The following is a 24,791-nucleotide window of genomic DNA, read 5'->3' as shown; positions in this document are numbered from 1 at the left end:
TGGTTAGAAGGTGTTTGGTTCTTCCCCTACCCTCCCCCACCTTGATCTACTAGTCTTCCAAAGATTTAGTTTGCTTTGCATGCCTATTTTAGTTGGAATGGCAATAGTTTGGTTGTTTTGAGCATGTCTTTTAATTTTTATTTGCATAATCCTAATTTCTATTTCCTTTCTTTCCTCAATGTCTGCTGCACCTTGTTTCGCCTCCTCCATTCATCTCGACGCCATGGTTCTGCTGCTCCATAACAATGCATTATGAACCTGCCACTCCCATATGCAAACACCTACCCTTCCCTCCAACCTACACCCCTCCATCAATGGGCATCGTTGTCCCAAAAACAATCCTTGGTGGATGTCGCAATGCTTATTATCCAATTAGGGTGAAAATTCCTTCCTACAGGCGACCGTGGCAAAATTGGGACCTCTCCCTCGAGTTCTTGCTGATATTACCAAGTCTCTGACTAATCCTACACCAATACAACAGCAACTAAGACGCTTCACTGAGCATAACTCCAGTCCAAATGTCAGTGGAAGCCTCTCCTCTGGGCTGCAGAAAATATTCGAAGACCCCACTGACAGGTATGAAACAGAGAATTTAAATAAACTGTTGTCTCAGAGAGAGGTGATGTTTAGAGACTTGGCAGAAATCTATTTATTTGTTGAATTTATAACTTGAAAGTCATGATCAGTTGGAAAAAACATCTGACCTGAGATAAATCCAATTGTTTGTCCTAATAGTACACAAGATCTAGGATTCTTATTTTCTACAGTGATATTGTAGACTTATAATATGTTCAGCAAACATTGTTTAAGAATCTAGGTCCGGCTTAATGGAAGATTAAGGGCTTTGAAATTTCTATTTCCATATGTTGTAGCACTCAAAACTCTGGAGAACCTCCGTTAAAATCACTTTATGGCTGGCGGTGTCAGCCGGATAGGCAGATACAACGTTGATGCTCACACTGACCCTCTTTTCTGGATTGGCAAGACTTGGGCCTTTAGCAGTGACCCTTTGGTTGTACCTCAGCCCTGCTTCCTCCTCTTGAAGGTTTAGACAGAAGCAATTAACTGTGAATCAGAATATTTGGGAGGGTTTAAAGCCTAACTAGGATATGACTAGAATTCTAGCAGAAACTGAAGACAATGATGAGGAGGTAAGCACAGCGTTATTCCCCACCTTTGGAGAGAAACTAAAAATGTTGGATTTTAAAGAATTGTAACGATGAAATCTGGGTTTAGAAACCAATGTAAGTATCCACATTGGGACTGTGAGCCTTTGGAATGTTCATATGCCTGGGTTGAAAAAACTGTTTTGAATTTGCCCCAGGAGTAATTAAGGGTCCTCTCCTTTTCCACAGTGATTTGCATAAACTAAAATCTCCAAGCCAGGACAACACTGATAGCTACTTCAGAGGGAAAACATTACTGCTGGTGCAGCAAGCGTCCTCCCAGAGCATGACTTACTCTGAAAAGGATGAGAAGGAAAGTAGCCTTCCTAACGGTCGGAGCATCTCCCTCATGGACCTTCAGGACACTCACGCTGCTCAAGTGGAGCATGCACCTGTCATGCTCGATGTGCCTATGCGCTTAACTGGAAGCCAGCTTTCCATAACCCAGGTGGCCAGCATCAAACAACTGCGGGAAACCCAGAGCACTCCCCAGAGCGCACCCCAAGTGCGAAGGCCCCTGCACCCGGCCTTGAACCAGCCAGGCAGCCTCCAGCCCTTGTCATTCCAGAACCCTGTCTATCACCTCAATAACCCAATTCCGGCAATGCCAAAGGCCTCTGTGGATTCCAGTTTGGAGAACCTAAGCACTGCCAGTTCCAGAAGCCAAAGTAACAGTGAGGATTTCAAACTCAGCGGGCCCAGCAATAGCAGCATGGAAGATTTCACCAAACGCAGCACCCAGAGCGAGGATTTCTCCAGGCGGCATACTGTGCCAGACAGACACATACCTCTTGCTCTGCCACGGCAGAATAGTACCGGGCAGGCCCAGATCCGGAAAATGGACCAGGCTGGGTTAGGTGCCCGAGCCAAAGCCCCGCCATCCCTGCCACATAGTGCTTCCTTACGTAGCACGGGGAGCATGTCGGTGGCCTCTGCAGCCCTCATGGCCGAACCTGTGCAGAATGGGAGCCGGTCCCGGCAGCAGTCTTCCTCCTCCAGAGAGAGCCCTGTTCCCAAAGTGAGAGCGATCCAGAGACAACAAACACAGCAGGTAGGGGGGAGAGCTGGAGGGGTGTGGCTTCCACTTATCCAACTGCTTCCCTGGTTCTTTGTATATAAATCATTAGGAAATCCAATTTCTAGCAACATTTCCACTTAAAAATATGTTCTGCAACTTTTTTTTAGTGCTTGTTTATTTATCTTGAAAGAGAATGTGTGTGTGTGTGTGTGTGTGTGTGTGCGCGCGTGCGTGCGTGTGCGTGCAAAAAGGACCAGAGAAGGAGAGAGAGAATCCCAAGCAGGCTCCACACTGTCAGCACAGAGCCCAGCACAGAGCTTGATCCCACCAACTTGTAAGGTCAGGACCTGAGCCAAAATCAAGAGTCGGACGCTTCAATGACTGAGCCACTGAGACACCCAGACGCCTCTATTTTCTGCAGCTTTTTTTAAAGTTTATTTATGTTGAGAGAGAGAGAAGGCACACGTGGGAGATGGGCAGAGAGAGAGGGAGAGAGAGAATCCCAAGCAGGCTCTGTACCATAACCCTGATGTAGGGCTTGAACTCACGAACTGTGAGATCATGACCTCAGCCGGTGTCGGACCCTTAACCGACTGAGCCACCCAGGAGCCCCATTTTCTCCAACTTTTAGATGGAGAGAGGAAATGCAAGGTCTGGGAGGCTTCTGCTTAGGTGAGGCTGCAGAAAGTAGCTTGACTCATTACCCTCAGGAGACTATCAACCACACAAAGAGCTTTTCCTTCCCTTCAAGCAGCTGAGCCACTACCTATGTGTGCACTGGGAACAGATTGGTGTTGCATGAATAATTAGAACACATACACTGTGAAACCTATAGGCCAGATGAACCATAATATATTTTGGGAATCTGGACCCTTAATCCTCAATTTTTTTCCCCTACGGTGTCCAGAATAAACTTTCGCGTTCCGAGTCAAACATTTAATGTAACTGCTCTCTATTCCATCCCCCACCTCCCTCTGGAAATAATAAGTCCCCTGTGCCTTTTCCTGGAAATGACTAGAAAAATAAACAACTGAGCACCTATAAAGACAAGGTAAAGGAGAGAGGTAAAAAGATAGAAACACAGGCGGTTGACAGTGCTGTAAACATTTCCAAATCCCTTCTATTTCTATTTGCATGGGTAAGCCCAGCTAGTGTCACACCCAGTCTTAAGACTTCTGGACTCCTTTCTTGACAAATAAAAAGTTTTCCCGAGAATTTGATCACTCGTGTCTTCCCTACCTAATACATTTTCAGGCACCAATACATATTTTGCTTTTTGAAACAAACTAATAACCTGAGGAAATCATGTATAGGTATATATTTAATCTTTCATCTAAAAAAGATTTTTCTCCTTTGTATTTGCTGACCTTTCTTTGAAACCTGATCATACTGTATGAGTACTAGGGAGCTTTGTGATTGGAAGAGTTCTATGCCACATCCTTTTGTCAGCAAAACCACTGGTCAGAGGAGACTGCCATAAAACCCCAATGTATCTTTTTAATATATTTGCTCTTTATAGGTAGGCATTTACCGATTTGGCTGTTTCTGCCGCTACTCTGCTGTGATCAGAGCCCTTGCCCCTAGCTTGATCGTTACTGTTTAAAAAAAATAACAAAATTAGAACATTGACAGAATCCTGGGATACAGAGGTCAAGGAAGAGTTGAAAAGTACGACTAACTTAAGTTGCTTCCCGCAGCCAGCTTCCTAGGCAGAGCCTCCCGGTAGGTCCTTCTTTCCAGAGAAATAAAGTTTTCCTTCAGTCTTAAATTTTTCATTTTTATTTGGCTTATATTTCCCCAAATTTCACCAATTCGTTTGATTTAATAAGCATTTTCATCTAAAGAGAAGGAAAGAAGAGTAGATGCAATGAAAATGCTTTTGTGTCGCTATATCTTTCATATGTATGTCAAATTATGTCATATATATTCTCTTAATCTGTTTGTTGGAAGGCAGTCCTTCTTACCTTATTGTGGTCTTTTCCACATGTTGCTTTTGTGCTAGCTTCTAGTTGAGGCCAACCACTTTCAGAGAAATGAAGTGTTTACTGAGAGGAGAAAAGAAAGATAAGGAATTTTGGAGATGGAGTGCTGGGCGGAGGCAGACATCCACGCAGGGGTCTAAGTGCAGCATGGGGGCCCTGAACGTGAGAAGAACCTCAGATTGGCAGAGAGGGACAGGACAACGGAAAGGGCCCTCCAACCTGCTTTTCAAAAGCTGGCTCGGGCCCAGCCCTGGACAGAAAAAAGGAATGCTAACCCCTTCCCCTATTTGATATAGTCCTCAGTTCTCAGGGTGTGTGACTCAGACTGATGGTTTATAAATATTTTAAATTAAATAGCCTTCTGAGTGATCATCTGGAACGAGGTATCATTTATAATGCTCAGGTATAAGAAAATGTAGCACCTGTCACACAAGCAGTTAGTACAGTTTCTCTGGGTGAAGAGAAGGCTGTCTTGGGTAGATGGGAGGTAGGAAATGGATATGGTCTCCCAACAACCAACTTAAAAACGTTTTGTGCCACAGCCATGAATGAACTGGGGTATGCCTGTGTTATATTGGCACATGAGGCACAGACACCATGAAGTGGCCTCACACGGCTTTAAATATTCACCTCTGTTTATGCCTTCGCTGGTAGTGCCACCATCGTATCAGTTAAAGCATAAATCACCGTATTTTTATTGCTCAAGTTTCTGGTTTTTCTACACTCGCTCTTTCTATGCAGATGGTTTATTCTTTCAAACTTATGTTGTTATTTTCTATTCCTTATCTTTCCGTTTCTTGCTTTTCTCCTCTCCCGTGAAGCCTCTGAATTTCTACATAATCAGCGCATTTTTGGCAAATTCCTTTACATATTGTAATTGCAAATTGTGTTGGGGAATTCTTCTCTCCCAAAAACTAGAGGATTTCTTTGTGGGGATTGTTCTGTAGGCGTGTGTAATTATCAGCGGCTTTGTCCCATGCAAATTCCATCTGTATCTTAGCACAAAGGAGCGGCCATTGTTGGCAGGCTTACTAGCTTTGGTGTTCTCCATGTACGTACTGAGTAGGAAGGAAACAAAATCCTAGTGAAACAATCTACAGAGAAAAGATTTATTTTTTTCAGGAAGCTGCCGTCAATTTTTTTTACCCTTCTCAGCCTCTCTTTGGATTCCCCCCTCTCATTTCCCTGTCCGTTTTGTTTTCCATGTATCGTGTACTCCCTGTGTATAATAGACTGTATGTATAATGTATGTGTTCAGATATAGCGTGTTACATAACCTCAAAAATTCAAATTTGAAGAGACTTTTAAAATAGGTTTCAGGGGCGCCTGGGTGGCGCAGTCGGTTAAGCGTCCGACTTCAGCCAGGTCACGATCTCGCGGTCCGTGAGTTCAAGCCCCGTGTCAGGCTCTGGGCTGATGGCTCAGAGCCTGGAGCCTGTTTCTGATTCTGTGTCTCCCTCTCTCTGCCCCTCCCCCGTTCATGCTCTGTCTCTCTCTGTCCCAAAAATGAATAAACGTTGGGAAAAAAAAAAAAAAAAAAAGACCCATTACTTTAAAAAAAAAGAAAAAAAAAGAAAAAAAAAGAAAATAGGTATCTGACAAGCCTGTTGGAATGATGCTCCAGCTTTCACATTCAGACATGTTGAACCCTCTCCTAACCAACCTCTTCAAGAACCCTCAGAGTATACTTGTTTAGTCAGCCCTTTCTTTGGTGTAGACCGCAGAAGTGCTATTCACTATGAGAACCTGACTGAACCTGACTGGTGCAGACTTTGGAGAAGCTGAAACCAACGCGTCTTATTTATATCTAGTAAATACTAGCAAGGGACAGGGAACTGGCCTGTTCATTGTCCTCAGTATAGCCAGGCTATGACTAATTATAGGCTCGGAGAAACTGCCATCTCAGGCCCTTTTGCCCTAAAGCATTGGTATTTTTCCCAGAGAAACCCTATACAGCTTTATCTCAAAGAGGAGACAGTCCTGGTAGGAAATCCTGCTGCTTTTCTTTTTGTCTTTTTCATCCTTCATTTTCTTTAACGATCCGCTGTTGAAAGTCAGTGGATACAAATACTCTTCCTAAGGCTATAGCTAAGCAAAAGGGGATTTGAAGCACTTACCAACATCTTTTCCCAATCTCTTTGACTATAAACTAGAGGTAATAAATGTTGCTATCTTGGCCAGCTTGTAAAGGAGATGCAACAATCATTGAAGAAAAAGCCTTTGATGCACTTCCAAAGGATTAGAGGAAAAGACATACATACATTAGCTTTCTCTTAGTAGTACATTATACTTTAGTAATGAATTCTAAAGAGAACCAGAGTATTCATAAGTGAATAATATTTTATTGAGCATCTATTATGCAATTACATAGTCACTACCATTCAAAGAATGCTATATATAATATGGTACCCTGCCTCAAGGATTGATGATCTAATTGGGAAATACGACCAGCGCACACGAGACCAATAGAAAAAAATGTAAGAGACAGTATATAGTTTTTAAAATAAAGAAACCAAAAAACCACCTCTATTTTTGATGTGTTCAATATTACTTTTCTGTTCTTTATAATTTTTTAAATGTTTTACCATGAATACAAGGAATAGTTAATATTCTTTTCAACACTTATTGACCACCTACTGCTATGCAGAGTGCTTGGATATATTAGGAAGTGGTTGAAAATCAGAATTAACCAGTACAATAGGAATAGACCTAAATGCACATTTCCATCATACAATCTCTTAAAATTCATTGGACATTCTTAGTCTTTCTGAAGATATGGTAGCTACCACCATCACCAGTGGAAGAGCCAAGCTCGTTTTACAACTAGTCAAAGCCTAGATTGTGCTAAGGAGTCGTTGTTTTAATACCCTTTTAGGGGCTGAGATCGCTCCTTAGTGTATTCTAGGAATATCTTTAGTGTGCATGTATAGGCACCCAATAAATAGATAGCCCATAACAAATTACAGGGAAAGAAAGTTCATTCAAGCAACATCTTGTTAACTAGATAAAACGGAAAGCTATTGAATTAGCTGCCTTGAAGTAATAAATTCCAAACAGTAAAGTTGTTATTAGTTTTAGTACCTGCTTTATCTCAAACTGCTATTGAATAGAAAATCCTGGTTTCACAGAAAAGCAGCTTTTCTCTGCCCTGTGTGCTAAAGTGATAAGATCATGAAATTAAAAAGGCATTTGTCTCCTTTAAATATTGGCTTTCTATTAATTTTTTCAAACCCATAACTGCATTCTTTTGCCTTTCAGGCGTATATATATCAAAAAAAAAAAAAAAAAACCCTAAACCTCTTGTAAAACTATTTTTCTCTGCCAATGATGAAGCAGTTTATTGTGCTCTGCTTTTAAAGTCCAGTAGGGGGAGAACTAATGTGTGTGTGTGCATGTGTGTGTAAAGTATCTTGCCATTTACAAAATGCTTTTCCATGCGGACTCATTTGCTTCTTATAATAATTTTTCATATGGATAATTACTACCTTCCACTATAGATGATACTCTGTCCTCTGTCCTGTAGGCCAGTATTTCTAAAGTGTGATGCTCAAAATTATTTAAGTATACAAGATGTCTGTTTAATTACTCATGTAATTAATTATTTTAACACATATTAGAAAAATATATGGCTATCAATATTAATAAATATTTATAAATATATAACCTCAAAGTCATGATTTTACTGATATTATTGTTTAGCATAAGGACTTAGCTAACTGGAAAAGGTCTTTTTAAAAAGATAATTAATAATATATCAGTGAAATGTTATGACAAAAATAATAAAGTGATAAATGAATGAAGTATAAGAAACATAACCTACATACCAGAGTGGAGATGGAGACATGTTTACATGCTCCTTGACACAGTGGAGAAATTGATTTTAAAGGAGGAACTTCTAGCTCGAAGTCCATTAACAACTGCCTATGTGTGCATCAGGCGTGATGCCGCTTTTTACTGATGTATATCTGTAATCTCTTTGTAAATCAGCCAAACCAGGTTCTGCTTCAAACCTTTAAGAAACACCCTCATATTACTTGTTTTGTGTATTTTGCAGTTTATCCCAACCTGTCTTTGATAACCTTTTAGTCCCTGCAGCCAGTATTTTTCATCTAGTCTTTCTAAATTGCAAAGTCATCAAAATACCCCTTCTTTTAAAATAGCTGTCGATTTAGAGTTTAACTGGATTCTATTTCAGAATGACATAAAGATAATCTTAAGGTAGATAGCCTTTTTAGAATTAAAATAGGTTTCTATTTTGAGGACCAATGCTCCATAATCCCATAACTGAAGGGAATTTTCTCTCCCATACAGAGCTGGCTCACATACGGTGCTTTGTTCCCGCACTATCTCTCTCTCTCTCCCTTCCTGCCTCCCTTGTTCTCTTTCTCTCTCAAGCATACTGGAGAAAAAGAATTCGTTTTATATTTCTAGCATTGTAGAGAAAGTACTAATATTAAGTAAGCTAATCAAAATTGTAATATCCAATGCTAGTTTTCTAAACATCAATATGATAATATCCAAGCTCTGTAGTACTCTGTAGTTTGCAAAGAACTTTCACATACATTATATGACTCAATCCCTACAACTCCCTATGAGATACTAGGATGGGTGGTGATGGTGATGGTGGTAATATCTAATCGGTGAGATTAAGAAAAGAGTATTGAAGAGATTAAGGGACTGTTTAAATGGCAGCGTATCTACTTAAGACCAGAATTCCTATCACTCTAGTGTATCAGTATTGGAAAAGGGCACTTTATCTGGCTATCCTAACTGGATTGAAATATCTCTTAAATGAATCCAATGTCTGTTGTTTTGATCCTGTATTCTTCAAGAAACTGTCTGGTCTAAAATATAGACTTCTGAGTGGTGTTAACTCATTAAGAAGTCCACACTCTGTAAAAATGACCAACATCACTTGTTTTTTCTCTTTCTCTAAATGATTAATGTGAAAATTAAGGATTTGGCATTCTGATACATAAATGGGTACCTTGTGAGTTTGTTCGTCTCTGGGTTAAACAGCCATTTCCTCAGCTGAGCAGCCAACCATTGAGTCATGCCTTTTCTCTCATTCTGTCATCATTGTAATTTCATTGGTAATTGAACCACTGGAGTAATGAACAATTTTAAGGATGTGGCTCTCTTTTCTTGGATGTGATGCATAGGAATTTCTATTCAGAATAGTGTATTCTTCTACAAGGGGATATTCTCATTCTTCACCTCCAGCCCTGTCATTAATAAAATGCTACTTAGAACTGAGAGCATTTATTAGATCACTGTTATGACCTCCAAGAAGAACTCCCTTTGTGAAACCTAACTAGTGGATGAGCTGTTTGGGGAGATGCTAATAAGTGTTTCTGATGCAGGTTCAGTCACCTGTGGACTCTGCCACAATGTCCCCAGTAGAGAGGACAGCAGCCTGGGTTCTGAACAATGGACAATATGAAGAGGATGTGGAAGAAACTGAGCAAAATCAAGATGAATCCAAGCATGCTGAGAAGGTAGAACTCGCCCATCTTTACTAACTTGCTGGCCCCACAGTGAGAGCCCATCCGAGGGGTCGTCTAGCCACGAACTTGAGCTCTTCACCCCCAACAGTGTCAACTCCATATCTTATGTTATCCATCGTATCCGTATCTGTATGACAGTTCAGTAGTGTCTGTGTGTGAAAATCTGCAGCAAATGTCCGGCAGCCTGGGGTGGGAGATTTCATTTTCCTTTTATGTAGGTTAACTTAATTTGCAAAACATTCTACTGTTCATTTCTTATCATTGTAGGTGAGTATTTAGTGTTTCTATAAACCTGTTGCTAGTCTTCAACCAAGGCCCAAATTACCCTTGGACCAGACTTCCTTTCCATGTCTTGTTAATGATTTTGTCTTTTTTTTTTTTTTTTTTCTTTTTGCCTTTTCTGGATAAAGAACTTCCAGTTTTGTACTGATTTTTAAGCGGACATTATCTATTATTTCTATTTGTTTTGAAGAAAAGTTGACATGGGAAGAAGGGATCATCAGGAACCTTGACACCACGTGTGGCATGCTCTCATTTCATTAACAACCACACAACTAGTTACTTATCAGCATGATGTTAAAATCCGAAAATCACACACAGAATCCTAAAATATGCTTATTGATGCAGTCTCCCTTTTCATACTGTCATTAAAACTGTCATCTTTGACCTCTGGATTAACAAATACAGTTTAGGATCGTGTGGTTGGGTAAGCAGAAGCTAACTGCTTGATCATCCATTAAATTGATATTATGTGAAAATAGATTGCATCTTACACAGCACCGTAGGGATTTATCATGAATTGAATTAGACCATATACGAGAAATCCTATGCGTCTCACTTCACCTAGAGATGTGCCGTTCCGGTATACTCAGACCCCAGCCACTGCAATATCAGTATAGAAAGGGGCCATGTAACCAATTGAATGATAGTTTGTAATATAAAGCTTTAGTTTACATAAATTTATATAAAGCTTTAGTGAGAAAACAGACAAACGAGTTCCAGGAAGCAGTACCAAATTGAGCAGATGAACCACATCATGAAAATGGGCCAAGATTCAGTATTCGTCAGCCCTGGAGAGTGTGTAGGCCTTTGGCTTAGTGCTTGTGACCTGAATATTTTATACTCCGACAGGCAGGGAGAGAGCGGCAACAGCTTACTTTGCTATTTCAGATTCTGTTTATTGATTCAGTAGCGTAACATTGTAGAAATGTTGCCTGTTCTCTCAAGGGCTGATTCTGGTAGAGTGAAGTCATGACCGTCTGCTGAGCCAGGCTATGTCGGAGATCCTAGGGTGCAGGTGGTGGTGATCCAGAAACCGCTCCTCTGGTAGACAGCCGGCTTTTGGCTTATTTTAAGTGATTCGTCAGGCTTCTATGTACCGGTTCTTTTTTTTTTTTTTCTCCTGCCCCCATTTGTTACAGATTGGACGTGGCTTGTAGCAACCGGTAGTTTAATGTGGAAAGAGATACATAAATGTGTAGATCTGAGGTGCCAAGTGAAGATGCAAAATGTGACGCTAGGGGAAGGGAGGACAGAGCGCCTTTCCCAGTTGCGCCTTTTGATCATGTGAAAGAGTACTCGCGGCCCGGGGAGTGGCAGCCCAGACAGCGTCCGGCTACGTTGCTTTCTAAAACCTGTGTTAACTGCAGTCTTTCCCTCCGTGTGTTTGGCGCCTCTTCCCTGCGCCAGTACGAGCAGGAAATCACGAAGCTGAAGGAGCGCCTGCGAGTGTCCAGCCGGCGGCTGGAAGAGTATGAGCGCCGCTTGCTGGTGCAGGAGCAGCAGATGCAGAAGCTGCTGCTGGAGTACAAGGCGCGGCTGGAGGACAGCGAGGAGCGCCTGCGCAGGCAGCAGGAGGAGAAGGACAGCCAGATGAAAAGCATCATCAGCAGGTCGGGCGGTCGCCGGGTGGAGGGTGTGGGCCGCTTGGGGGCACGAACGGCCGGGACGCTGACCCAAAGAGTCCCGGAGCAGTGGCAGCGAAAGCCACTTGCGCTCCCCCCGTGCCCCGCGGTGCTTGGGACAAATGTGACCAATGACTGTGTCTCTTCAAGTTTGCCAAGCGTGAGGCCTTAGTACACGTCCTTTGAAGACAGAGGTAGTCTGCCTCTCTTTCGTCCTAACAATTAGGAAAGAAAAAATGGAAATGGAGCGACTCAATGTCCAAGAGTGACTTAGTTTTTCCCGAGTCCAGAGACACGGAAGGGGGTGTCGCTGGATATCTTTGGGGCCAGAGAACTAAGAGACGGTGCCAAGGATGTCCAGGGACATGGAGGGGAGGGGTCAGTTGTACCCAACACGAAGCACCTGCCGCGGGCCAGGCACTCTTCTTTTTTTGTTTGTTTGTTTGTTTTACATTTTTAATATTTTTAATGTTTATTTTTGAGACAGAGAGAGAGAGAGAGAGAGAGAGACCACAGACAGGGGAGGGACAGAGAGAGAGAGACACACACACAGAATCCGAAGCAGGCTCCAGGCTCTGAGCTGTCAGCACAGAGCCAGACGCGGGGCTCGAACCCACAAACCGTGAGATCATGACTTGAGCCAAAGTCAGACACTTAACCGACTGAGCCACCTGGCTGTCCCTTTTTTTTTTTTTTTTAATGTCTATTTATCTTGAGAGAGACAGAGAGAGACAGAGCACAAGCAGGGAGGAGGCAGAGAGAGAGAGGGCGACCAGAATCTCAAGCAGGCTCCAGGCTCTGAGCTGTCAGAACAGAGCCCGATGTGGGGCTCGAACCCACGAATCACGAGATCATGACCTGAGACAAAGTCAGATGCTTAACCAACTGAGCCACCCATGCGCCCCCAGGCACTCTTCTTAAGCACTTTATAAATAATAATTGGCTTAATCAGTTAGTAAAAATGTATTGAATGCCAGCCTCTGAGGCAGATATTATTTTCACTTTACACATAAAGGAACAGGCACCGAATCCGTTAAGGCACTTGCCCAAGGTCATTTAGCAGGGCAACCAGGATTTGAAGCCAGGCAGTCAGGCTCCAGAGCCCACGTTCCTAATCACTGTGCTTCAGTACTGCCCAGTGCTGCGGAGAGGTCAATCAAAGCAAAGACAGAAAAGGTGTGTTGTTTCACAAGCCTGGAGGGAATTATCAGTCTTGGAGCAGTTTCATGGAGTTGAGCGTCAGTGGGTTAAGGTGTGAGTGGCGTTCGAGAGAGAAAGTCGGCCTACTGAGCATCGCACACTCTTTGAGAAACTCTGCGGAGCAGGGGAGAGAAGGGACAGCTGTTACAGGGGAACTTGAGATTAAGAGAGGGTTGTTAGCTTTTTGTTGGTTGGTTTGAAAGTTTGCGATGAAACAATCTGTGCTGGGGGAGGGATCCAGCAGAGGAGAGGGAAGAAATGATGACACTGTTCCAGAGGAGGTGAAAATTCACGGATCTGGTCACAGGGAGAGAAGTCAGCCTTGAATGTCTTCTTCCAAGGCGGGAGAGAAGAAAGCAAGCGTGATTACGGGCCTCTTACTGGGAAGGAATGGAATCTGGACTCCGCCGAGTGTGGGTTTCTCGCGCCCTACGTTAGCTGGCTTCTCTCTGACGTCCGTGTCTCCTCACCGCACATTCTAGGCTCATGGCTGTGGAAGAGGAACTGAAGAAGGACCACGCTGAGATGCAAGCCGTTATTGATGCAAAGCAAAAAATAATTGATGCACAGGTAAGCAGACCTTGAATCTAGTGTAAAGGACTTGTTTGTAGTAACTGTTGAATTTCCTGACTTCTGACCTTTTGGAAATGCCAAGGCACGTACTGGAAAATGGGTCATTGCACAGTGCTCCGCGTTACCTTTTAAAGATTAAGAGTTCCTAAGTATTACTTTTCCTTTCTTTTACTGGTGACAAGTGTGTCGACCCAGCAAAGTATTAGCGTGCTTAGTGCAGTTGCTTGACAGATCTCAACCTAGTGCATGATGGGGTCTACTCCTTTCCTTGTGGAAAGGAGGGCATTCTCCGAGGGGGTAACTGTGAAAAGCACACTGCATGTGTCTGGCTTGTGACCTCCACTGACCATTGCTTGGCTGTGATGTTCACGGTCTTGTTAGTCACGTCCACTGTGCCATCGACCTCTAGCCCCACGTCCCAGTGGAACTGTAGGGGAAGGACAGGGTCGTGGAAGGTACCTTTCCTTGCTGCTCTTTCAGTTCAGGGTTTGGCAGTGATGCTTGGGATTTGCTTGGCTGCCCTTCTTTGTTGGCGCTGTGCTTAGAGAGCCTCTTAGTCCTGATGAAATCAGAACCTGGGCCTCCGCTCACTGTGACGTACACCTGTGACTCTAATGGCCTGATGACTGCCAAGAGCACCTCACAGGGGCACACCAGTGATCAGAGCAAAATCCAAGAGGCAGGAAACACTGATGATTTCATTTCATTTCATCAATGCACAATATGGTTGTATTTCTTAGAGCCAAACGGATAACAAAAGACAGGTGCGGTTCTGATAGCGGATGGTCTAACCACAGAGGGTATCGCCTTCCTGAAGACGGCCAACCCACACGGGTTTGCATTTTTCACCCTTAACGACCTCATCCCATCCCTAAGCTATGAAATAAAAATGGGAGCAAGGACTTCACGTTCTATTCCCTTCTCTGCGTATCAGCCAGGGGGCGTCTATGTGAGAGCCCCGGGGATTCTTAAGCATGCACGTAACACCCTCTGTCTAGTTTCCTAACAGGATTCATGTGGCATGGGGTTTATTTTTCAAAGGAGTTGGGAGTGGGGCTGAAAGCAGAGCCCTGAAAGGAGACTTCCTGGACCCCATGCTCCACACGCAGCTTGGAGGCCAATGTGAGCCTTGCTACACTTGTCAGCCGATTTCTTGGGATAGTTTGGACTCTGTAGTTTCTGGATATTTGGACCTCATAAGAATCAGAAGAAAGGTCTGCTGTAATTATCTGGCTTGGTCCTTTTTTTTTTTTTTTTTTTTTAACCTCTCTAGGTGTCCCCAAGGTGGGTGAGGGAAGGGTAGTAGAGACCAGGCCATTTTGCCATGCATACTATACAAATTCATCCCAGAGCCTTCAGAGAAACAGCCTGGGTACAGAAGGCCGTTTAGTCAGGCAAACTACTGTTAATAAGTTTTCAGTTTTGGATTTTCAGTGTGACAAAATAATCCAGGAAGAGCTCTATTAATAACCACACCAGGAGAGATTTTGGTTCTGATGAGATAAAACAGATCATTTTCATAATTCCAGCTGGTCTAAAACTGCGTCAGTCTTTAGCAGAGGAAGCTTGGGTCTGTCACGATCATGGCTCCATACACAAAGATTGCTGCCCACTCCTGTCCCCTATATTGACATCGAGGACAAGACGATGGGGTGTGAAGCAAGAGCCCTAGGCATGGATGGTGACAACAAGGAAGGGAATAGGATCTCTCAGGCCTCGAAAGCTCTGGACAGTAAGGACCTTCTCGAAGTTAGCCAGGAGGGCATCACTGTTCAGCAATGGGGGAAATGTGATCCTTGGGGCATCAGTCAGTGTCAGCTTGTGGACTAGCTAACCCAGACATTTGGGGGCCATACCTGAAGACAGTGGTTTTCAAATGCTTTCATTCCATGGCCTATTTTGGTCGAACCAAAGGGACCTTCCGTAGATCAGTTCCCAACCGCTCATGTTGACCACCATCAACGAGGACCATTCTCAGCTCAGGGATTAAATCACCCTGAGGGTGGCTAAAATAGCAAATTACTTTTTCGAACGTAGGCGTTACCGTACAATAAGCTTTCTACCAGAGGCCCACCGTGGATCCCTGAAGAATACTTGGAGAACCCACTAGACCACATTTTGAAAACCAGTGTATCACGCATAGCACAAGTCATAAACACTGAAGCTAATTTTTTTTTTAAAAAGTATAACCTCCAGTTCCAGTTGTTGTCTTACTGACACATTAAATTCTGATTATAGCAGAAGACTCTGAACCTCTTTTGGCATCCTTTGTATCGAAAGACCTTTTATATCAGATCCTTTCCTTACACCTTACGTGTTTGAGGGGGCAGAGGAGCCTTTCTGGCTGCATTGAATGGAATGCACACACGTTTGGGGTGAAAGCTTCCCAGTGAGGTAGCCCATACTTTTATGTCCCTGGCATCTTGCTTGGTGCCACTGGCAGTGGAAAATATTTCTGAACTGAATACGGTTGCCTTCCTTCTATTAGAGCTGATCCCAGCATTTCCCAAAGCGCTAAAGGCCTGGTGCCCAGTGAACTGGTTTCCATCTGTCCATAGTCCTGCGCCCCCAGAGGCAAGGCTTGTCCCTGAATTCAGTCTCTCCGTCCCCTAGAGTTTATGCGGTGAGGCCTGACCTGGCTCAGCCACTTCCTAATGGGCACTGCGAGAGGATGTGCGTTCCTCTGGTGAGGGCAGAATCACCTATCTTGGACCCTGTGGCACGGCCGTGGGGATCCCGGTGATGGACCTGAGGGGACCATTTCTCAAACGTCACACTAGGGACTGTGCCACTTTCACCCCCACCCCAGGATCTCTCCACGTGGCTCAGATGGAGAACAGAGAAGGGCTTCCCCTCTGAGAAGCGAGCAGCTGCCTAGTTACTGTTGCAAAGTGATATCTCCGCTGTGTTAAATTACAGGTCATAAATGGAGATGAGATTATTCAAACAGGCAAGTAAACCCGGTCCGTGCTCTAGCCGAGCAGTCCCAGCCCTGGCCCAGCACACTGGCCTCCTACGCATTCCAGCTCCTGCACTCCCCGCACTGGAAATCCTTCCCGTCAGGCGTGGACTAGACGGCTTTGCCTTTCAAGCCAGGCGGAATCGAAACGTCAGAGCATCTTTGCCAACTGCGCTTGACTTTCAAAAGTCCCTATTTGATTATTTTTCTTTTACTTTTTGTTTTATTTTGAGAAGTTGGCAGTGGGGGGAACGACAAAAGGGAATTTGTCCACTTGGAAACTTTCAGCTTTTCAGCAGGGGGTTATCTGGCTTCAGCTGTTACTCTTGTAGGAAATAAATAATTGCAACCCTTCTTAGCCTTCTTTTTGACCCTTTAAGGATCAAATAACTTTTTACGAATTAAAAAGACATATATTTGGGGGTAAACCTGAAGAATCCTACGTTCCTTAGTATTCGGGCCTTATAATTTATCTTAATACTGAAATTTCTTTTTTAATCATTTTAAGATACTCTTGACCAGTATTTTGTTCAGAGATGATTCTTAACCATCAGAGGGAAATGTCATATTTGGTCCCCACTCTTTACTCCCTGGTAACCCCTGGCCAGTCCTTACCTACTGGCTTTTTTTTTTTTTTTTTTTTTTAAAGTAGGCTCCACACCGAGCATGGAGCCCAACATGGGGCTTGAACTCACGACCCTGAGTTCACCACCTGAGCTGAGATCAAGCCAGACACTCAACCAACTGAGCCACCCAGGTGCCCCCTCTGGCTTGTTAAAGATCTGTACTTGTTATCCCAGAAACTCCATGGACTATGGTTTGTTTGTTTTTTTAATTACTATTTTTTAAGCCTCACAGATCTTTCTTTCTTTGAGTTTGCCCACCCTGAAAATGAGTTACCCGCCCAAAATAAAAAGAATCTTACACTAGATGAATGCTGACCTAATAATGCTGATTTTATGTGTCTTACCACCTGAGATCTCCATCAGGGAAAAGGAGGACATTTTTTTTTTAATGATAATAACAAGGTTTTCATTTTTTCATGCTTTTGAAACCATTTAGCCCAGCTGCCCTACCCCCAAAGCAGGAGATGAAAGGGGAACATAACTTGATGCCGTTGTCCCTTCCCCCAGGTGGACATTCGGCACCCCCGCTGGCCCTGGTAGCTGCTGCGGGAGCACAGGGAGCAGTGTCCCACCCTCAGCCCTCCCGTCTTCCCTGATCCTCCCTGCACCTTGCAGCGAAGGCCTTACCGCACTTCCCCTTCCCCGGGGTAGATTCGGACACTGCCGGGATAGGAAAGCTCCTTTTGGCTTTGGGGGGTCGTTCCTCACACGTTTTTTCTTTTTAATTTCATGGACGTAGGTGTAGATCGCCCTTCTCAGCCTTAACCCCTTTTCTGGAAAATGACAACTTCATGTTGGAAAGGTTCTGGGCTCATTTACCCACCTGCTGAAACTAAGATTAGGGTTTCTCTCCTAATCTTTGGGAGACTGATAATATTTTGATGGGGTGATTTTTTTTTCTTTAAACATAGATGAGCCTGCTTTCCTTTAGATTGCCATATTTTGGGGGCCCTTTTTCCCCCCCCTTGTTTTTTTTTTTTTTTATATAAGTGTATATAGTCAACAATCTTTGGTTCCAAAATATTGGTTCTGAGGCATTTTTCCCCCAGAGACTCAAAAGTAAAATGAAAGCAGTCTCCTTATTGGGAAGCTTTCCTGGAGTAACTCTGAGCTGGAATGAGTCTAGGAGCTTGTGTTCTCTGTTTGTTTCCATGTGTTATGTTTCCGGCATCCCCTTCGGCCACATCTCCCTTCCCATATTCAAACGACCCCTCAGTCTGAGCTTCTGGCTGCTTTTTCTCCTCTTGCTGTTGCGTCCTCACTTTGTTGGTGACTATAAACTGCCACCATGTATCGTTTTAATTTTGAGCACAACGTGAATTCTTTCCAAATGTGACTGGTGTGCCCTCTTTGGGGGCCGAGCTCCGTAGAGCACACAGCACTTCTCCTCTGTGAAATGAAACCTCTGGTGCTTCTTTCTTTGCCACCTAATCTCCTCGTTTTAATTTTGGCCCAAAGCACTGAATACCTTAAGGCGGCTTGACACCCTGTTGCACCGTCTGCAGTAACACATGGTGTCGTTTTCACATCGTCCCGGTGTCCCGAGGGATTATTAATAACCAGTCCTGCTGTGCTGAAAGGAAAAAAACGAGAGAAAATGAACACAGACCCATTGGGCTCAGGGAAGCTGAACCTGAGTCGTGTGCAGAAAGAGGCAGAGACGTTCCATTTGTCTGGGAAGCATCATGCGTACTGCTGTTTGATAGAAAGTACTAGAACAGTCATTGAGTGGAGCATCACGCCGTGATGTCCTGCATGTAGCCCGAATAAAGCCCCGATTCGTGTGTTGCAGGAAAAACGGATCGTGTCCCTGGATTCGGCCAACACCAGACTGATGAGCGCGCTGACCCAAGTGAAGGAGCGATACAGTGTGCAGGTCCGCAATGGCATCTCCCCCACCAACCCCACCAAGCTTTCCATCACGGAGAATGGTGAATTCAAAAACAGCAGCTGCTGACGGGCTCTGTGAATAGACAGACTGTGGGAGGAGACAGAAGGAAATCTCCCCGCTCTCCTGTCCCCAGTCCTTTCCCCAACCCCACCAGGTTTACAGAATGTTGCTACTTCAAAACAGCAGAGTGGCGAGAAACTCTTGAATGAAGAAGGAACCTTGTCTTTCAGGGCAGAAGGCTAAGCCTTCCAAGGTCGACGCTTTCCCCCCATGTCTCTTGTGTACATAGGGAATTTAGTTCTGGGCCATGTACAGAAAATACCACTGTAATATACCAAAAGGAAGTTAATAATGTAGATTACCTTTTTAATTATTACTATTTTTATTATTGTTTTCCTCTTGTTGAAAGCACTGCAGTTGTTAGAGGAGGAAAAAGTAGGAACGATGTGTGAGTGAGAAATGAGCCCAGGGGCTCAGTAGGTAGAGACCGAGTGTCTATCTGATAGACATAGGATATCGTCAGAATGGATTTTTCAGGGATTCCCCTGCCAGTCTCAAAACCCCACTCTGGCCCCCTTGTCCTGTAGGAGAACATGCAAATACCAAGAACCAAACAGAACAATTTATCCCATTGGCCAACCCAAGACTGGTTCCGGACGGACGGCTAATCTGATTTGGGAATGCGCTGTCTCGGAAAACACAGATAAGAGCTGTGGCATCAAAACCGGACTTTAGGAGTGATTTCTACTGAACTCCTATTGATGTTTATTTCCTTCTGCCTAAAGCAGATGGGAATTTTCCATTTTAGATAGGGGGCTTTTTTTTAACCCCAGTTGTAATAAAGGGTGTTCTTTTTTTCCTCTTTAGAGTTTACAGAACTATAAATATTCGTGTCTCTGCATATCGTCTTCATCTGCACCACCCACTGCCCTCTCCTCCCCATGGTGGGAGCAGTCATCACAACAGGGTTTACTCTCCCCTGGAGAGGTTGTCCCAATATGCTGTCCATAAGCCATCCAAAAGAAACACCCTTTCTTCCACACAGAAAAGGGCTAATCATACCATAGCAGGAATCTCTGACTATTTCCTATTAAAAAACAAAAACGAAAAAACAGCTTTTCTATTTGTAACTTCATTTTTGTTTGGGATAAAGATTTTATCCATTGTACTAGCAAATCTCTGGGCAGGGTAATTTTATCTCAGTCGTTAGCTCTTAAATGGCTTGTTCTAATTCCCTCACTGAAATTTGGAAAGGAAATCCAGACCCAAAGCATCGCCCTCTCACACAAGTCAGGATAACTCGTACACAATAAGAAAACGAAAAGCGCAAGGACCGCACGCTCCAGCTGTTCTCCCGTGTTCTTCGTAGATGTGGCAATAATGACTCTGTTGTACCGATTTGTCATCCTTGGCTTCACTGTGGGACAGAAACCGTCGTGGAAGCTCATTTACTTCCCTTTTTTCCCGAGGTGTGAAATGTCATCTTGAATGCAAACTTGATTATCAGAAGTATGGAATGTGGTGTCTTAAAACGGACATTATGTATACAAATATATATACATATATACTCACACATATGTACATATAACTGCACAAATAGGAAAGTTCATGCCTTCTCCGCTGTCAGATACAATGTAAAAGGGTTTTTGAGTCTCCTTAAGCAAGATCTAAGCAGTTCTTTATACTGAGAAAGCAACATTTCCCAAATAAGTTAATGATGTTTGTTTCAAATTATGAACTATAAGGAAATTTTTAAAAAGGAAAAAAGGAGAGGAAGATTAAAAAAACAAAAGACGTGAGGGAGCCATATGCATGGAGTGAGTTTTTCTACATAACAGAATATCATAAGGAAACAAGAGAACGTGTATCGTGTCCTCTCTTGGGTGAAGCCCAGACTCCCAGACTCCACGTCTGTGAATAGCCTCCCTTTCACGGTGCCCCAGGCTCGCATCCGCACCTCTTGAGCACAGTCCCCGGGGCCCAGGTGGATCTCTGTGCTGGAGCTTGCGTCTCAGCAGCCTCCCCACGCCCCCTCCCCCCCCCCACCCCCAACCCACAGCCTTTTAAAACACTTCCCTTCACAATCATCCCGTTTCTGCTGGTCAGAGATGGAAGGCAGGCTGCTCATGCGCTTATCTGATGTGCGGTTTTCATGTCCCCACACTTTGGCACCTGGTTATCTTCTGATAGTTATTTTATATAGTCTCACCTCCTCCCTCTAAGCCTAGGGCAGGCACACTGTGGTCAAAGTCACTTATTTTCATAGGAAAAAAAAAATCTCACTAACTCTGAAGACGTACCCTTTGTTGGCAGGAAGGATGTAAACGTAGGTGGCCTTGTTCATGGCTATTCTCAGCTCTAGCCGTGTTTCATCCTTTCTTTATAAAAGCCTTCGACTGTGCTGCAGAAAGCCTGGTAAAAGAATTGTCAGTTTCAGTGGCCTTAAGTATGTAACTTGGGTGATGTCTTGCATTGAGGTGTGGAAGCTCTGAGGTGTTGGTTAAGGCTTACGGAGGGCGGATAAGCTTACCTGTACTGGAGGGCTGGGGGCGACACAGAAAAATCAGATGTGCTTTTGATGGTGCATATTTCTTGCTGGCATTGTGGGAACTCCTTAGAGGGCTGCCTACTTGGGAAGATTAAATGCCCAAAGCGTTTGGAAAAATTTTGCAGCCCTCTATTGCCAGGTTATCTTGAATGAAGAGAAAAAGAGTAAGAAACAAAAGTTGGAAGTCAGCTAGAAGTTCAGATTTATTACCAGATGTTAAGTTTCAGAGTATCCTTTGAGCCTGTTCCTATCCAAATATTTTTCTGAGTATTTCTTCTGAGAAGCTGCAATCTGTGGAACTTATTCTGAAAGACCTTCTACGTAGGTATGGATGACGGCAGCAAATAGCAGGTCATTTTTACGGAGGTATTGCTTCATCGGCTTTGCTTCGGCCCGAATAACTACGTACTTCTGCTCTACTGGGAGGAGGGCGTGGGCGGAGTGAGATAGCAGTGTCTTCCACTCTGCCTTCCACCCCCACGTCACCACATTGCAGGGTGCGGCGTGGACCGTGGCTGAATGGAATTTGGAGTTCAGGTGACGTGCTTGCCAAGTGCTTGTCTAGCTGACAGCCGGACTTGGCTATTAACAAGGACAGTGTGGGCTTAGGAATTAGGGAAAGAGCTTTCACACTCCCTTTTTACGTCCCTGGAGCAACAGGCTCCCTGGGCCGAAGCAGCAGAAAGAGTTACATTCCCATCGAGTCACCGTATACCCCACGTCTCTGCAATGTACCCCACGGCCCCAGGAGATGACACCTAGGTAACTACAACAAACACTTGAGCACTCACTGTGGTCCAGGCACTCGCACCAAGGTACCGTTGGAGCCTGGGGCAGCCTGTTGGTAAGGAAAATGTGGAAAAATGAGCTAATCGGGCTGCTCTGGGCTTTTGTTGTTTTCACTCAGTATTGAGTTGGTCCTAAGTAGCTTTCTCTGGATGGCTTCCACCTTTCCCCGTGATGGTGTTGGACAGGGAAAGAAAAAGCAGGAGTCTCTGACTGGTGTACGACCTTGAGAGTTAGCTGGACTTTAGAAGTAAAGCTTTCCAGATCTTAGTCGGCCTCAGCCTTTGTTTACGGATCTGTGGTTCTTTCGGCCCCTGGCTCTCACTGTGTCCTCAGAGGTACCCCAGGTTGGGAGCAGTTCTTCTTTGGAAGTCCCAGAGCAAGACAGTGGCCATCAAGTGAGTTTGCGTTAGTATTTGCTTTGCTTTCCATCTAGGTTAAGTTCTAGTCATGTTCAGTTTGGAGTTCCTGAGAAAGCTGGTCGTGGGACTGAACTTGGGGAAGGAACCCTCTTTAGGATTGCCCAAGTCCCATGTGACCTTGAGCCCAGACTAGACTTGTCACTGGGCCTGGCCCAGCGGTTCCCGAGCCCGTGCCACAGCTTCAGTGCGTCGTCAGATACGCGCATGGGGGCCACCTCCTCCTACGGAGTGTGGAAACCAAAGGGACTTGCTTCTCCATTCCCCTTCCCCTTCTCAAGTCCGGTGTGAGATCTCCTGCTTGCCCCAGCGGTAAAGAGCTGCCTTCCCACCCCCTACCCAAGGGCCAAGAATTTGGGATACTTTGTTTTCATCAATGTGTCAATTGAAAGAACCTATTTTACTAGTCTTTTAAAAGCAAGATAAGTTGGGTGTTGAATTTTTAAGTAGAATCTCTTTCCGTGTCTGAGTGAGTGTTATTAGTTTTAGAAGCATCCTCTTGTCGTGACCCAATTATGAATGCTCTTGAGTTTAGCAAGGACAAAAGTGATGAAATTTGCATGAGATAGAATAAATATCTTATGAAGAGTGAAAGAGCGCGAGGAACACACATGATGCAGAAGGGGACTCATGTATAGCAGCCTTTCGGTAGCCCAAAGGTTCAAGGGAACAGAACTGATATCCTTTGCCTGATCTTAAAATACACGGATGAGAAAGGCAATCTCTGTAGACAACACACACACCCCCAACCCAAAACACACAATTCCTAGGGCTTCCATTTTCTGAATGTTAATCACTTACGGAGCAGTGATTCTCAGAATTTCTTGAGCTTTTTAGATTTTCTGCTCTCCTTTGTTACACGTTATAACCGTGGTTCGTTCCTCTTTAAAACGTACGGTATGCTATGTGTTATGTGTGTATGTGAGTTCAACTGACTTGAAATTGATCTGGTTTGACGCAGATATCGTCATTCATGCCACGGGGAGGGATGGAAAGAAAGTTGAATGTCACTGATCGATCTGAGAGCAGGATCCAGAAGGAAGCAGCTTTGGTTCCTAATCAGTTTACCTTCAGGTATTTGAGGAACCAACCCGGCAAGACTTGGCAAATCTGGTGTCACCCCAGGAAAGCAAAGTGGTCATTTGCCCCTATCTCAGCATGCATCGTAATTTCCTATTCATTTCCTGTTTTTCATTCAGATGCTCTCATGCTTCACTAGGAAATGATTTGGTTTGGGACCTAGAGCCAGATTTATCTGTTGTTGTAGAAAGATTTCCACAGAAGCTGTATTTTGGGGGCCTCCATCGTCTGTGGGAGGGAGTACAAAGGTTTATGTCTAAATATTGTACTTAGGTCACTTCTAAACTCCCAAGGGAAAATTCTGAATTCCCAGTTCACCAAAAGGTTGAGTGCTAATTGACTCAATGACCACCATCCTGCAGAAAAGTTTTCCGAGATAAATACTAAAGGTTGAGTTTTGACTGGTGCTTAGCTATTTCCTAGTTGCATTAAAACTAACTCGAGCAGACGGCACAGCACACTGACCTGAATCACACCTGTGAGTTTTACCTTCTAAATTTGATTTTGTTCTTCATCTCCAGGGCCTTAATAAGAATGTGTTAATGCACATGACTATTTTACAATGATAGCTCTAAATAATTTATTTTTTATTTCAAGAAAGAGAAATACACCTTAGAAAAACAAAACCCAAGATTTTATTTTACTTTTAAAGCCATATTTTTGTGCCGGTAGCACTTAGATTATTCCATACGTGAGATCCATATCTGCATTTCATTACCTGGGTTTGTTCTAAAGAAGATTTATTTTTGTTCTGTGAATACTTTTTGATGGTTCTTGTACATGTACAGATATAGATACGTTTGAGGTCTTTTATTGCTATTCCTACAAAGAATACAAATAAACTTTAACTTTAAACATTTCAGACTAAAGTTGCCACTGTATTTGACATGTTACCACCTTACTTCGAGCATGTATCTGGATGATTAGAACACCTGGCGAAAAACCAGAAAGGACGTGCTTACGGGAACATTCTTCTGAAGTTCTGTCTTAGCATTGAGGACAACGTGTTGGAGAACTTCCCACCGGACAGGCAAAGAGAGTTCGGATGGAGGAGGACAAACCCACCATTAATGTGTCGTATTGCGAGGATGCCCTCGGGGAGCTCCTCACTCCGGACAGCCTGAGGTCTCCG

At 43.9% G+C, this 24,791-nt stretch overlaps 1 protein-coding gene across 4 annotated transcripts in view; it reads left to right on the top strand.

Annotated features, from left to right (window-relative positions):
- The window catches only part of RASAL2 (RAS protein activator like 2), a 357,686-nt gene extending 333,163 nt beyond the window's left edge, over positions 1–24,523 (top strand). For 2 of the 4 annotated variants that reach the window (XM_047076953.1, XM_047076951.1), the window contains exons 13-18: positions 398–576; positions 1,356–2,217; positions 9,530–9,664; positions 11,363–11,565; positions 13,260–13,347; positions 18,728–24,523. In XM_047076953.1, coding sequence (XP_046932909.1) covers positions 398–576; positions 1,356–2,217; positions 9,530–9,664; positions 11,363–11,565; positions 13,260–13,347; positions 18,728–18,892 — 1,632 coding nt within the window. In that variant the 3' untranslated portion in view covers positions 18,893–24,523. Of the gene's footprint in view, positions 1–376; positions 577–1,355; positions 2,218–9,529; positions 9,665–11,362; positions 11,566–13,259; positions 13,348–18,727 lie in introns of all 4 variants that reach the window. The other 2 variants (XM_047076952.1, XM_047076950.1) reach the window with 1 other exon arrangement.
- The last annotated feature ends 268 nt before the right edge of the window (positions 24,524–24,791 follow it).

Source organism: Lynx rufus, unplaced genomic scaffold, assembly GCF_022079265.1.
Source record: "Lynx rufus isolate CCGP_SWC_20201006 ecotype Redwood Valley unplaced genomic scaffold, mLynRuf1.p SCAF_15, whole genome shotgun sequence".
Lineage (NCBI taxonomy): Eukaryota > Metazoa > Chordata > Mammalia > Carnivora > Felidae > Lynx > Lynx rufus.
This window is presented reverse-complemented; position numbering and strand designations above follow the sequence as displayed.